At 35.1% G+C, this 14,316-nt stretch overlaps 1 protein-coding gene across 1 annotated transcript; it reads right to left on the bottom strand.

Moving 5' to 3' along the window:
• Nucleotides 1-840: 840 nt before the first annotated feature.
• Nucleotides 841-5,638, bottom strand: LOC143590069 (MLO-like protein 9). Its single transcript, XM_077070658.1, has 15 exons — nucleotides 5,348-5,638; nucleotides 5,056-5,113; nucleotides 4,745-4,959; nucleotides 4,551-4,667; nucleotides 4,175-4,235; nucleotides 3,994-4,082; nucleotides 3,818-3,892; nucleotides 3,644-3,732; nucleotides 3,497-3,546; nucleotides 3,225-3,265; nucleotides 2,797-2,970; nucleotides 2,681-2,716; nucleotides 2,513-2,580; nucleotides 2,376-2,436; nucleotides 841-1,428 (listed from the first exon to the last, which is right to left on the bottom strand). The coding sequence occupies exons 1-15, from the start codon at nucleotides 5,477-5,479 to the stop codon at nucleotides 994-996; spliced, it is 1,701 nt and encodes a 566-aa protein (XP_076926773.1). The 5' UTR covers nucleotides 5,480-5,638; the 3' UTR covers nucleotides 841-993.
• Between the last annotated feature and the right edge of the window lie 8,678 nt (nucleotides 5,639-14,316).

Consider the following 14,316-nt stretch of genomic DNA (forward strand, 5'->3'; position numbering starts at 1 on the left):
TTATTATGTTTAATTAAATAATATTTTTTATACTTATCATTAGCTTTTCTCTTTCCTCAACTCACAATCACTTTCAAAAAATTTTAAAAAAATTATTCGGTGTAAACAGTGTGACCCGAGATTTAACTTTCTCATATAATATTTTCTCTCTTCTCTACTCATAATCATACCATATAATTTACAAAACTCACTCCATAGTTATAAGGCACCGGCTGAGAATGCTATAATGACTTTATTAGATTCTTTTCACAAATCACAACATACAAAATAAACACTGGTAAAAAGTTTAAGGGTTAAAGATGTCACAACCAGATTTAAAGAGTTCAAGTGAATGTTAACTAATTAGGTATTGTTGTTACAACATCTCTTTAAGGGATCATATATAAATAACCGTCTCACTAATATAGATAGTGGTTACCCTTTACTTTACTTTCGTCTTTTTCACTAGAAATAAATAACCTATACGTCTCCCTTATATTCAACTTTGTTTGGGATCATCAATACATAAATATTACATGTGATGTTTAGTTATTGCAAGATTATACTAGATCAAAATATTTGATTGTTACCCTCTTAGCAAGTTTTATTCATAATAAAAACATGGATTTTAATTTGAGGCTAAGGGAGAAACCCAAATGTATCTTTCTTTGTGCAACCCATTTCACCTTTGCCTCTTTCCACTTTCAAAAAGCAATTAAAGTTGACTTCTTTTAGTTTTCTTCTTTCTTTTCTCTTGATTTTCTTTTAGCAAAAGCATACTTTATAAAACTTCTTTTGTAAAAAACATTTGAGTTTATAAAAGGGAGTTATAAGCATAGGTTTGAGTTTACGAGAGATAATACTCGCAAGTTCATCGCAAATACTCGTTGCTCTTTCTCCTTCAAAACATTGTACATTTCATAAAATCGTATATTCCATAAATTCGCATTTAGACATAATAATACACAAAATAATAACGAATTAACCCGCCCTACGCCTCGACAGTTTTTCAAACTATTCCTTTGGCGGGGCGGGCTTAGCAAACGAAAACTCATCCTCATTTCTTGTCTCATCATGCGGAGTCGACTCGTGCAGCTCACTAATCTCGTTATCACTGTGATAATCAACCCTTACATCAAGCAAGCGTTGACTAGAAGATTTGGGAGTGAGTGGTTCCGCTTCAATATCTGATGCATCCGTGTCATCATATGTGTAATTAGATCGTGTGGAGTGACCGGTTGTCTTGAACCGGTGGAGCATGGCTCCAGCTGTCGGGAACACAGTTGATGCCATCGAGTGAACCGGGCTGGCAGTAAGACTGTTGTTTGCTGTGGACCGGCCCGGAGACCTTCCGCCTAATTTGTGTTTCTTCTTCACTCCCATTCGCCATTGCTTTATAGCCCTAGCGGTTTGTTCGTCAAAGATGGATTTCTTCATGTTTGATCCCATCTACACGTAAGCCATCATGTTAATATATTGTGTGTCTAGTTTGTCTAAATCATATACGAGTAAAATATAAAATATAATAATACATGGACAGAAAAGAAAAGAAGTGACTTGAGCATAATCCAGACTATTAGTGACAGTGTGACAAAAAAATTTCATTTATGGGTTTTTGTGGTACTTTTTAAAAGAGCTAGGGATGTTCATGGCTCATTAGCCGGTCTTGACCGTATCTCTGAGCTGAACTAGAAACTACGATTTTGGAGAAACTAAACATAACCGACATGCTACCGTTTAGCATGGAATCTTACCATTATATATTTGAATTTGAAAGTTTAACAATATGGTAGGCTAAAGAAATAACTGGGAACATTTTACCTTTTTAGGATTTAGTGATTTAAGGAAAAAAAAGTGAAATCAGAGACTTATAGCACAAAATCGGTTAAATTTATAATCTATACGTACTATAATTTAAAATACTTATACATATTATAACTGTCAGATTTCTATACCTGAAAAAGGTTGTATTATTTTATCATTAAAATTGTATACATTAATAAAAAAAATAGTGTAAAAAGAGTGTAATTTCTCGGCCAGTTCCAAACATCAGTGAAACCCAGTTTTTCAAACCATAAACTTTACTAATTCGGTTTAGATGGTACAGTCAATTTCTACGGTTTTTTAACATCACAAAAATCTAGGACAAAATCTCATTTCTCACCTTAAAATTTGATGGTAAAAGATATTAGTTGTGAGGTTTTAGCGTACCCGCTACTTTTTCTATAAAAGCAATCAAAACGTTACAAAACTTCAAATGCTGATTCTTTGTGTCACTAAACACGTTACCAACCACAACAGTTTTCTATCGCTAACGCTATCAACTGTTTTTTAGTTAAATTTCATCATTTGACTGCTGTGAATAAACTATAGTTCAAATTGACCCGCTGTCTAACCTGTGATAAAAGCGCGTAGAGAGGAAGAGTTATATAGCTGCACAAGATTAAAACTCCAACCCTGCATTACCACAAACAGAAGTCAACAAACAGTCCACGGTTGACCATCACAAGTTGACCATTGAGCAAATTCTTACCCAAGAACAAGTTTGCCTATCACAAGTCTCATATTATCATGGAAGCAAGAATTGATGCTATACTCATACTGTTCAACCACAAAAATAACGCAGTATCGCATTACTACATAATCCTCCAAATATAATTAAGAAATTGAAAATTTTAAAAATATTAAACAGTTTCATTACCCAAATCCAAAAGAAGTAGGTTAACTGGAAAGCATTCTGTGAACACAAGTATATAACAGGGTTAATGACACAAGTATAAATAAATAAATATCTATTAATGAATTTTCATTAAGTACCTGAAATAGAGCAAAGTGTATGAGATGAAGCATGAGGCGCGGTTTTGAGAACCAAAAGTGTTTATCAGAGGCTTGTACGAGAGGAATCCCTTGAACCACTGCATGTCTTTCGGTTATCTCGAGAGCCATTTTTGTTAAAATGGCTTGAAGTTTTGTTCCGACAGCTAATATAATCTACAAGGAAAAACAGATCATGGGTCATGACACGAAAAAGAATTAGGTTTTGGGTTGTTGTGTGTAGCCTGTTTAATAAATGGGTCATGTTCAGGTTGACCTGGTTAACCTGTTTAATCGAACAAGTTGACCGGTAAATCAGTTTAGTTAAAATGTCGTCTCATCAACCTAACCCGTTTGACACCCCTAAATTTACGGGTGGTCATCTTTCACTTTTCAAATAGTCTTTAAACAAGTGGAAGCATGTCACTTACGACTAACGGAGCTAACGATGCCCAAAACAAAGTCTGCCAGCCTGCAAGAAATATGGATTTTAGAATGAGGTTTTTCTGTGTCAAGCAGATTATACTTCACTTTTGATATCAAAACATGTCTAAACATCGTTTGAAGTTTCTTGATAATTACATTTAACTTGCTAACATATAAAACGGATCATCTAAAAAAAAGAAAAAAACGGTAAAAAAGCCCATATAAATTACATGTAGAAAAAGTACCCAGTTTGACTCAGAAAGTGTTAAGGACTTACCATTAACATTTAGAAGCAAAAATATGACAAATGATGCCCAGAGCACAGGACTGAAATATACAAAATTATTACACGTTACAGAAAATATAGACAATAAAATTTAATGAAAATTATTATTAACATGACGGGTGACGAAATGTTATGTACCTAACTCCCACGACAACTTGAAAATCATCCTCTAAAGACCGTTTAATATACTTTTGGAAGTTGAACTTAGTTCCTGGAGCTAAATGAAGCTGAAAGAATACATAAAAAGATCATCTGTAAACTAAAACAATAAATAAATAAATAATTATGTTCAAAGAAAAATAAAACACTCACACTTATGAATCCGTTTCGCAATGTCATATAATCTGACTTACTAACGGACCTAAAAAATTGACGGAAGAAGCATCCCTGCATGAAAAAAAAAAGCTTACATTAGAAAAACACATAAAACAAAACATACTATGTATGTTATAGCCCAGTATGCAGCCCAATGGGGCAATGGGCCTTACAATGTAAAAGAATATTGGGATTCGTGTCCAAAAACTCGTATGTGCTCTCACGAAAGACGTCTCATGGGTAAGCCTGAACCGTGAAGGATCTGTAATTTCCATGAAATATTCAGAGTTTATTACTAGAATCAACAACAATGGTATTTCCTTATTATTAAAAAGTCACTAAAAACAAAATTACCATTGGAAAATTCGTAGTCGGGAGATAAAGTCTCCTCCTCCCACTGCTTCCAGCCACGGATCTGCGAAATTGGAAAACACATAACACTTTAAACATATGGTTATAATCATATATAACTCATTAATTGTTCAGCGGGTCGTGCAGAGTAACTCAATGACGCCAATAACTCAACGACGCCAAAGAACGATAATTTTATTTTCAGTAGGATCGGTTTTGCCATTCAAAAGGGGGTGGCGGAGCAACTTGTTGCCCGCTTACCTGCCTCTTTATTGTAATTGGATCCTTTTATTTGAAATGAAAGAGACTTAATTAAAAAAAAAATTAATTGTTTAAAAATGGACAAAAAAGTGACAAAACGCTAGTAAATGTAATGTACCTTTAATCTCCCGAGAGCCATTGTAATAACGGTGTATACAACGTGCACAACCGCTAAAAAGAATATGAGTATATGCAACTGATGCAACCCGTCAACGGTTATAATTGGGACCTTCCCCTGTCAAATATAAGAGTTATGATTTCAATATAACATTCAACTATCCAAGTTTGACCAGTTTTGACCAAGTAAATTACCTTCTTGCAGGTTGACTCAGTGGCACCAGCAAGAATTCTACGGTTTTCCTCATACCATAGAAGCAACCGGTGGCCCCCTTTTTCTTCTTTCTCAACTTTATGATTCTTAGCACATGGCAACATTGTATCCGCAACATCAACCGGGATACATATTTTTGCAATGTAATATTGACTAAAAGTCAATATTAGTGAGATAAACCCTAGAATCATCAACTCTACACATTCCAAATAATAATTGTTAGAAATAAAAACCAATTGTTGGAAAAATAACAAATGCAATATTTTGAATATGGATGTTGATTTTAGTTTACCAGCTTTGACTTTCTCCAAAGCTTCATACAAAGCTCTCTTATGCTTGTCTGTAAAAAACTGATTGAAAATAACATTGTTTCAGTAACCACAAATTTCAAGATTCTTCAATAATTACAAAAAAACTAATAAAAATTGAATCTTTATTAATCCTATTTTAAGGGTCAACAATAAAAAGCAGAATCAAGCTCCTGTCTAGCCTAAAAATAGCAAATTAAAAAAAAAAAAATCAAATCCAAACAAAATTAGTATCCAAACTGTCAAAATGAACACTGATTATAGAAAAGCAATCACCTTTCCAACTCTATGCAAAACTTTCTCTAAAGCAATGGAAACAATAATAATAACCGCACAGACACCAGCAACTGCCCATGTAGGAGTTTGATCCAGTTGCCGTACAGCTTCACTTGTACTATCTCCGGCCATATTTGCTAACAATATAATAAAAACTAAGGTTTTTGGTACATGGGTTATGAATATAATTAAGATGTATATATAATAATAATGGTGGGTCTGATTTTGGGTGGCAGGGTTATAATTTTGACTGTGATTTGGTAATAAAGTATGAAGAAGAAGAAGAAGAAGAAGAAGAAGAAGAAGAAGTACAGGGGAAGGTGACCTGGTGGCTCAATTCTATCTGTTTACACGCCTTGTCGTTTAATATTTGATATATTATTATTGACAGGAATAGTAATTAATTATTAGTTTATTACCAAGTAGTAATTAGTTAGTGAAATACGCCGTGTTCGTTGGGACGAAAAGTACAACCCTTAAAAGTTATGTCAGATATATGAAATTAAGTTGGGGTATAGTTGACAAATGACAACGAGAAACGAGTTAACAAAAAGTATTGGATTGTGTTTTATATTGCTTCTTTAAGACTAAGAATCTACAATAAAGAATGTATTTATGTGTGACACTTATTATGGTTGAATATAAAATATGCTCGTATGATATACTTCTTTTTTAATTATTTTATTATTATTATTATACAAAATACCTAATCAACAAAAATTACTTTTTTAAGGGGTCAATTTGTGATTGAGTCGGTTGAATTAAACCCGACTCGTTTAGTTAAATATGTATAACCTGGAACTAATCAAACTTGTTTGGATTTAATCCAAACCCGTTTGTAAATTGCTAAACTATTCTTTACTATTTTTTTATTTACAAAATAAAAATTATATATATAAGAAATATATATTTATATCTATATTGTTAGACTCATATTTTTCTAATGACCAACTAAGTATCGTCGGGTACTCCGTGCACGGCCTCCATTGGCTAAAGGTAGCCCGAGCAGGCCACGATTCTGGACGGACGGAGCCCCTAGCGGTCCACCTATTGAGGGATTCCCCGGATAATACCCGACCCCCACGCCCGCCAAACGGCACGACGGCGAGGAGCTGGTAAAACCGGGTGAGATCAGGACTCAAACTCTGACAAGCCAGAGTCATCCCATATAAATTGGTGATAGTAAGGTTTAAACCCCTACCTCTCACTAGTAAAGTAAGTACTATACCATTGTTAATATTTTTATAGGTATTTATTCCATTTTTTTAACTTTGACATATCGTGTTATTCTTGAAATAGTTTAGTTTATTCTTGTAACAATTTAGTGTTTCAGTATTGAATATTATTGTATATACATAACTGATTCGGTATTTATTGTATTAAACTTATATATATATATATATGTGTGTGTGTGTGTGTTATTATTTGTTATTTATGTGGAGGATTCTATGTTTTTTTTCGAACGGTGACTTTCTCAGCTAAGGTTAATCACAACTCCCACGAGAGAAGCACCACCATCCTACTCAGACCAGACTGTGTTGTCAAAGTCGGATCCACGCTGGCATTCGAGTTTGGCTTGGGCGTTCCTTGTAAAACTCGACTGTCTCAACCCGCCCGAAGACATGACAGTCGAGTTAACCAGAATGAGTCTGGAAACAAACGATAAAATTCAGGTGGCATCAGGATTCGAACCTAGGACAAAGTTCGGGTCATCCATCATTTGCCATGTGAAATGACCACTCCGATGGAATGGCACCCACATTCTTTTATTATTGATTATGTTAATATTTTAGAGAAAAGAGATTGATAAATGTGTATATTAAATAAGGGTAAAGTTAAATAATGAAAAATAATTAAATGGTTATATTATACTATAAATTGAAACAAAAATAAGAAAGATAAGAATGATTTTAAGTCACAAAATAGATAATGAAAAATTAATAAAGAAATAATAACTTAAAATTTAATAAAAAATAAAAAATGTAAAAACAAAAAATGTTTTCACCATCTTCCTCGTTAAAAAAAGGGCCACAATGTTGAGGGAAAAAATCATTGTGTCTTTTTATTTATCATTGTGTTTTTTATTTATTTCCGTCACTGATTGTTTCTTTTTTTTTGACATTATGTCTTTTTTTTCTCATTGTGTTATATTACTCATGTAAAATCCCGAAATTTCTAGAATAATATTTAATATATTATGTGCGTCGGGTGAAATAATCGAGTTAGTGAAGTAATAATAATAATAAAATATGAAATGATAAGGAGACTTTTTAGATGGAATTAATTATGGACAAAAAAGGAAAGATGGGCCTTAGGTCCATGGGTTTAAGGGAGTATAAATCCCCCTTAAACCCTAATCCTTTCCATTTTTCATCCATATTATCTATCTTGATCTCTACACACTCAAAACACACACACAAACCCTTCCTTAAGGCCGAGAGAAGAAGAAGATGATCCAAGATCAAAACCTAGCCTAAATCTTGATAAATCTTAACCTTACAAGCAACATACAAGGTCATTGTTCATAACCAAGCTAAACCGTAACCTAAAAACGAGTAAAGGTATGTTCTTGATCTTTAAAGTTTATATTTTTATGAATGGTTAGCCATGAGACCAAACCCTAGAGTAGATCGGGTATAAACGAACCATAAAATAGCAAACTTGATGATTAAAATGGACATAACGAACTAATGGATAAGTACGGCTCGTAAAAGAAACCCTAGATCTAGTTTTGAACATCTTTAGCCATAAAGATCCAAGCTTTATGGTCATTCGGGTAGAGGTTTGGCCGAAAACGGTTAAGGAAAACATTTATGGATCAATACCGAGCCAAAATAAGATGTTAGGGTTAAAACCAGTATAAATAATGATTTTAAAGAGCTAACCCATGACCAAGTTACCCAACTCACTTGCTTACAAACCCCAGACTCTCTTACAAAGCTTATACTCGCTTACAAAGCATATACTCGCTTACAATACCCCAGACTCGCTTACAAAGCTTATACTCACTTACAATACCCCAGACTCACTTATAAAGCTTATACTCGCTTACAAGACCCAAGACTCGATTACAATGCATTAGCTTACAATGTTCATTAGCTTACAATGTGGCCATTAACTTACAATGTTCATTAGCTTACATGTGGTCATTAGCTTACAATGTTCATTAGCTTACAATGTGGTCATTAGCTTACAATGTTCATTAGCTTACAATGTGGTCATTAGCTTACAATGTGATCATTAGCTTACAATGTGATCATTATAATACAATTCTATTAGAATAGACCAGACTTAGCATTTTGGCTAAAATATGAATAATATGATAGGACAAGTATTGATACATGTAATTAATATACAGTTAGCAGAGCTCAGTCAAGGAAATGATTAACGATTAACGGAGAACGAAACCGGATCCATGTGAGTTTCTAGCCCCATTTCCTTGTTATGTTTTCGGGAATGTATGCGTACTCGATGTGAAGTGTGAATACACTTACCTTAAGTGGTAAGTGTATGCTATAAATGATGTATGAATTAGTCCTCGTGTAGAGGTTATGAATGAATGTTTGATGATGCGTGAACAATCTTCTGATATTGCACATGTCGGCAAAGGAAATGATCTCCATGTGATTATAAGTGTGTGAATGTTATAATGTGACTTGTTTATTACGTAAATGATAAACTGATAGGAAGTGTGTTGTAGTGTAGATTAAAGTGTGATAGAAGTGGTAAGGGATCTACTAAGGGTGTTAGTGGCATGACGATAGTGCATGGTAGGGTAAGCCTATATGTGCCTCCGTTATTAAAGTGTCATAACGAGAGAACGTGGGAGGACAAGCCTCTACGTGCCTCCGTTATTAAAGTGTCATAACGAGAGAACGTGGGAGGGTAAGCCTCTGCGTACTCCCGAAGCAACTGGCTAAGACATAAGTGACAGGTGAGTGGTTAAGCGGTAAGGTGAGCAGTATAGATAGTGGACTATGTGTCTTCAGATACGTATATAATGCATGTACGGTTGTATGGTAAGTTGTTTGATTAACTAGACTCACTCAGCGTAGCTGACTTTTAGTATGCAAGCATGTGAACAGGTTCAAAGAGCTAGCATGAGGATGACACATGACATGGATTGAACGGCTGACATCTGAAGATAAAAGAAATAAAGTTTAAACACGATGTTTTATGTTATAATCTCAAGACAAGTTTGAATGTTTCTAATTGAATTATCGAAGTTTTATGTATTCCACGAATGCTTTAATAAACTCTGATTTTTAAAGAATTGTGTTTATGAGTAAATCCGACCTTAAAGTGAGGCACTGGGAACAGGGCCTTACAACTCAACATTGTGTTATAGTTTGTTCGAGATTGTGTTATATTTTGCGGTATATTTAATTGTGTCTTTTTTTATTTATCATTGTGTTGTTTGTTCATTTTCGGCATTGTATTTTTTCGACGTTTTTTAAAACGGGAATGACAGGGGAAACATTTTGATTTTTTAAATTTTTTCGTTTTTGTTTCATATTTTGAGTTATGATTTTTTTTATTATTTTTCTGATTTTTTTATTGGTTTTTTGTGTGGCTATAAATCATTCTCACACTTCATATTTCTGTCTCCTTTTTCATTTTAATTTTCCCCTTAAATAAAATATACATATACCAAGACTCCTAAGTTTGTTTATTTTAACTGAGATAAATGTTTATGCGTTGAAACAATGTTATCTTCATATGAATGCACGCCATTGTTTCAATCGTGTAGCGTTTTGGTATTATGTCTTAGGTTGGGGTGTGATATTAGCAGAGCTGCTTGGTTTATAAACAAATCGAGTTTGAGATACCCTCAATCGTTTCGATTCAACTCAAGAAACAACCCTATTTGAATCGCAACCCGTTGGGCCATGCTAAGTAAGAGGTGTACTTTACACAATCGTATTTTTGTTTTCTTTTAGTTTTTCGCACGCTGATATATTAATAGCTTCTCCTTAGTTATTTAAGTTAGATATAATGGCTTAAGTCAAATCAGAAGCAAGAAAAACATTAAAACACAAATCCTCGATTAAAACTATGATCGACTCTTTTTATTAATATAAACATAATATAATTATAGACAACACCAATAGACCTTATAAACAGTAGACCCAACTTAAGGAACACAAAATCATTAACCAATTAATAAGAAACACAAATATGACTCCAAAAATAAACTAAAACTAACTCTAAATTATTATTCAGGAGTATTGGTTTTAATACTCTCAAGTTTCACCCGTTGGCTGATAACACTCTCAACTTTCATTTTGTCAATTATCACTCCCAACATTGACTCTATTTTTTTTATCACTCCCTTGCTAATGGACGACTAACGTCGTTCGTGGAGATGCTTATGTGGACGTTATCTGCTTGATCTGGTCTGTTTACAAGGAAATCACCCTATTAAAAAACAAAGAAAAAGCTCGACCTGGCTCGCCGAAAAAAACGTATACATCCGGAAAGAGCCTATTCGTAGTCGAAACCCTAAGGTCATCATTTTTACTGCTGTTACAACAATTATACTACCATTTATGCGTCGAATCTCAACGACACCCCAATCACTGCCACAGTCAGATTTGTCAGATAGTTGTAATCATTCAGATCCGATTTACATACCTCATCTTTGATCGAGATAAGAGCTACCACTATCATCATTGATCTTACCCGATTTTTATACGTTCCCCTCTAAGATCAGAAAAATGGGTTGTATTGTACGACCGTAACCTCTACCCAATCAACAACTGCTGGAGCACGCCTAAAACCTCTATATGATGCCTGCTTAACCACCTGGATCATCGATGGTGGAGTTGAATTTATTTGTTCAATGGAGAAGGTCGTTGGTGGGGGAGTTGAAGTATGAGTGGTGGTGGAGGTTGATGGTGGTGGAAGTAGAGGTTGGTGGGTGGTGACAGAGGTGGCTAGAGTTAATATGATGAAGAATAATATGGGATGACCTATTTTGAATCACCATGTCTTCTAAACCGAGCGGATCAAATTTATATCGAAGTTTTTTTACCTGCTCGTTTTGGATAAAATTTATGTCGGCGCGTAAATAAAAAAACACGTCTCAACTATGTATTTGTATTTTAGTAAAACTTTATATTTTAAAAGTTATAATAGAAAACTAATTATAAGACCATGTGACGCGCAGTCAGAGTTTTGGTTTTTTGAAAAAAGAGAGTGTAGTTATAACTCTCCACCATTGGGCATTTTGTGTTATGTGGCGCCCAGTCACTTTTATATTTTTTTGTTTTTTTAAATAATAATTCATTAAATAATTAAATATTAAATTAAAAAAAACTACATTAAAATAAAAAAAAATACATTAAATTCAAAAAAAAAACTACATTAAAATGAAAAATAACATTAAACTTAAAAATAAAAATTACAATAATAATAATAAGACTAAATGTTGTATTTTTGTAGGTTCCCTGGACGGATCACACGAGATATCCTGGTCCACTCAGGTGCAGAATCCCTGCGTAGATCGTTACGAGCGTAGAAAGCAAATCAAACAAACACACACGAACAAACCGAAACACGTTATATATTAATAACCGAACTCACGTGATATGAATCACTGATACAGACTCTCGTCAACTCGATCGACTCAAACGACTAACTTCTTAACCAACACAAAACAAGCCGTAAACTATATATAAATACACGACAACTTCGCCTGATATGTTCAGGCGAAGTTGTCCATAACTTCGCTTGTTCAACAAGTTCGCCTAGACGAACTTATTAACAACTTCGCTTAAACAAAAACATAAATAACATTACATACTCGATTATAGACACTAGACTATGAACTACTGACATTTATGTACCAACAGACTCCCCCTTGGCAGTAGCTTCATATCTTGATCTTTAAGCATTTGTCTTGTAATCTTCACGCATGAACTTCTTCTCTAACACATACCGTGACTACTCGCTGTACTTCCTCGCTTCGTCTTTCCAAGCAGGAATATAGAATATCTTCTTTTCATTCAACACTTGCAGATCAGCTTTCGATAAGTTAACAAGATGCATCGGATCATACACCCTCAGCACTTCTTGTTCGTCTTCGTCTTCCATCACGGCTTCAGCAGTCTGGCAATCAACATACCACCATTTAAGATTCTTCAACACATCTTAAGGCATAATCTTCATTGGAACCTCCTTAATGCATCGAATCGGTTTGTACTTCATTACCATCCATGGCTTGCCATCTGCTCTCATCCCCCTTTCTTTATCTTCCACTAGCTTTCCCTTCTGTGGCTTTAATAACTCAAACTTCTTCTCTTTTATGCTTTCTTTCCACACGATCTTCCCAATAACCCTTGCCATGTTGTCGTCGCTTCTATTGATCAGCCCCAATCTAGCCAAATCCTTCACCTCACATTCAGGCAATGTATTGAGAGATCTCAACGTTCTTTAAAATACTGAATCCCATCAAAACGTTTCACCACAAACAACTTTATCTGTTCATCATATAGCCAACAAATAATTCCTTTCTTCGACTCAGCATAGCCTTTGATATTATAACTCTTCTTGAACATGGTTGGAACAGCAGGCTTCTTAGTTTTAATAAACCAATGAGCACAGCCTTCCTTCCACCTAGGCTGCTCCTCCCACTCAGTCTCATCATTTTCCATCTCAGTACCCATATCGGCTTTCTCAACATCTGGGATCTCGTGTTCAACATTTTCTTCAATAATTTCACCTTCTTCAATCTCATCTTCAATCACAATCTGTGCTCCAATCTTCTCAATCTCCTCAATAGGCAGCACATCATCATCAAACATCACATCATCCTCTAGCATATCATCATCTAGTTCTTTCAACGCATCGATCACATCATCTTCATCATCAACCATCACCACCTCATCACCACCAATTGCACCCGCAGACTCCCCTGAGCTGTGGAAGTACCAAGAGCTTGAGTAGTTCTTGGCAACTCACCACCTGCACCTTTCGGTGCATTGGGATCATCGTCTTTATCAAAACGCTTCTTCGTCCTTAACTCGTCGCCTCTACAGCCTGTCTCCCCCTAAGATGCCAAGAACTCCTTCATAGCATCTATAATTCGCCCATGTTCAACTTCGCTTGAAGTAGGCGAAGTTATAGAGAACTTCGCTGAAGAACTTCGCTGATAACAATGCTGATTAACTTCGTTGATTCTTAACTTCGCTTGAGGTAAGCGAACTTAAGAGGTAGGCGAAGTTGTAGAGAACTTCGCTTGAATTAGACGAACTTGAGAAGGTAGGCGAAGTTGTGGATAACTTCGCTTAACCTTATATCTTAGCCGAAACCCTACGAACAGTGACGGTGGTGAGTTAACGAGGTTTTTGACGGTGTAAAGGCTTGAACACGATGGTAGGAGGTAAGAATGATCAAAAACACATAAATCACGTCCCGCGAATAGTCGAAACGGGACGATTTCTACTATTCGGATTTTAACGAGGTTTTTGACGGATTTTAAATAGGATTTTCTGCAACTTCGCCTGATGAACACGAAGTTTCTGCAGATCTGTAAATCGGATTTTAACGAGGTTTTTGACGGTGTAAAGGCTTGAACACGATGGTAGGAGGTAAGAATGATCAAAAACACAGAAATCACGTCCCGCGAATAGTCGAAACGGGACGATTTCTACACCCGCGTGAATGAAATCGGTTAATCAGCAGTGTTATCAGCGAAATCGGTTCCCTTCAGCAATCTTGGGGCCTTGGTAGCTGACCCTGCTTCAACTTCCATCTTCACTAACTCAGCGAAGTTAATCAGCAGTGTTATCAGCGAAGTTCTTCAGCGAAGTTCTCTACAACTTCGCCTACTTCAAGCGAAGTTATCCGTAACTTCGCCTACAGTACTTTAACAAAAAAAAAAAAAATTTCTTAATTTTTCAGGTTTCTTACTTTTCGGGAAAGATGTCGTCAATCAACATCTCTGAGTTAGTGAAGATGGAAGTTGA

The sequence above is a fragment of the Bidens hawaiensis genome, unplaced genomic scaffold, assembly GCF_021521415.1.
Source record: "Bidens hawaiensis isolate Kalapana, Puna unplaced genomic scaffold, B.hawaiensis_p1.1 tig00038145_1, whole genome shotgun sequence".
Classification (NCBI taxonomy): Eukaryota; Viridiplantae; Streptophyta; class Magnoliopsida; order Asterales; family Asteraceae; genus Bidens; species Bidens hawaiensis.

Bases quoted from the DNA above. Each gene is read 5' to 3' on its own strand.
- LOC143590069 (XM_077070658.1), bottom strand. From the start codon at position 5,479: ATGGCCGGAGATAGTACAAGTGAAGCTGTACGGCAACTGGATCAAACT. The intron at 3,266-3,496 runs GTAAGTCCTTAA...TATTTCTTGCAG, and splicing joins TTTGCTTCTAAATGTTAATG to GCTGGCAGACTTTGTTTTGG. The intron at 1,429-2,375 runs GTTAGACAGCGG...GCTTACGTGTAG, and splicing joins TCTACGCGCTTTTATCACAG to ATGGGATCAAACATGAAGAA.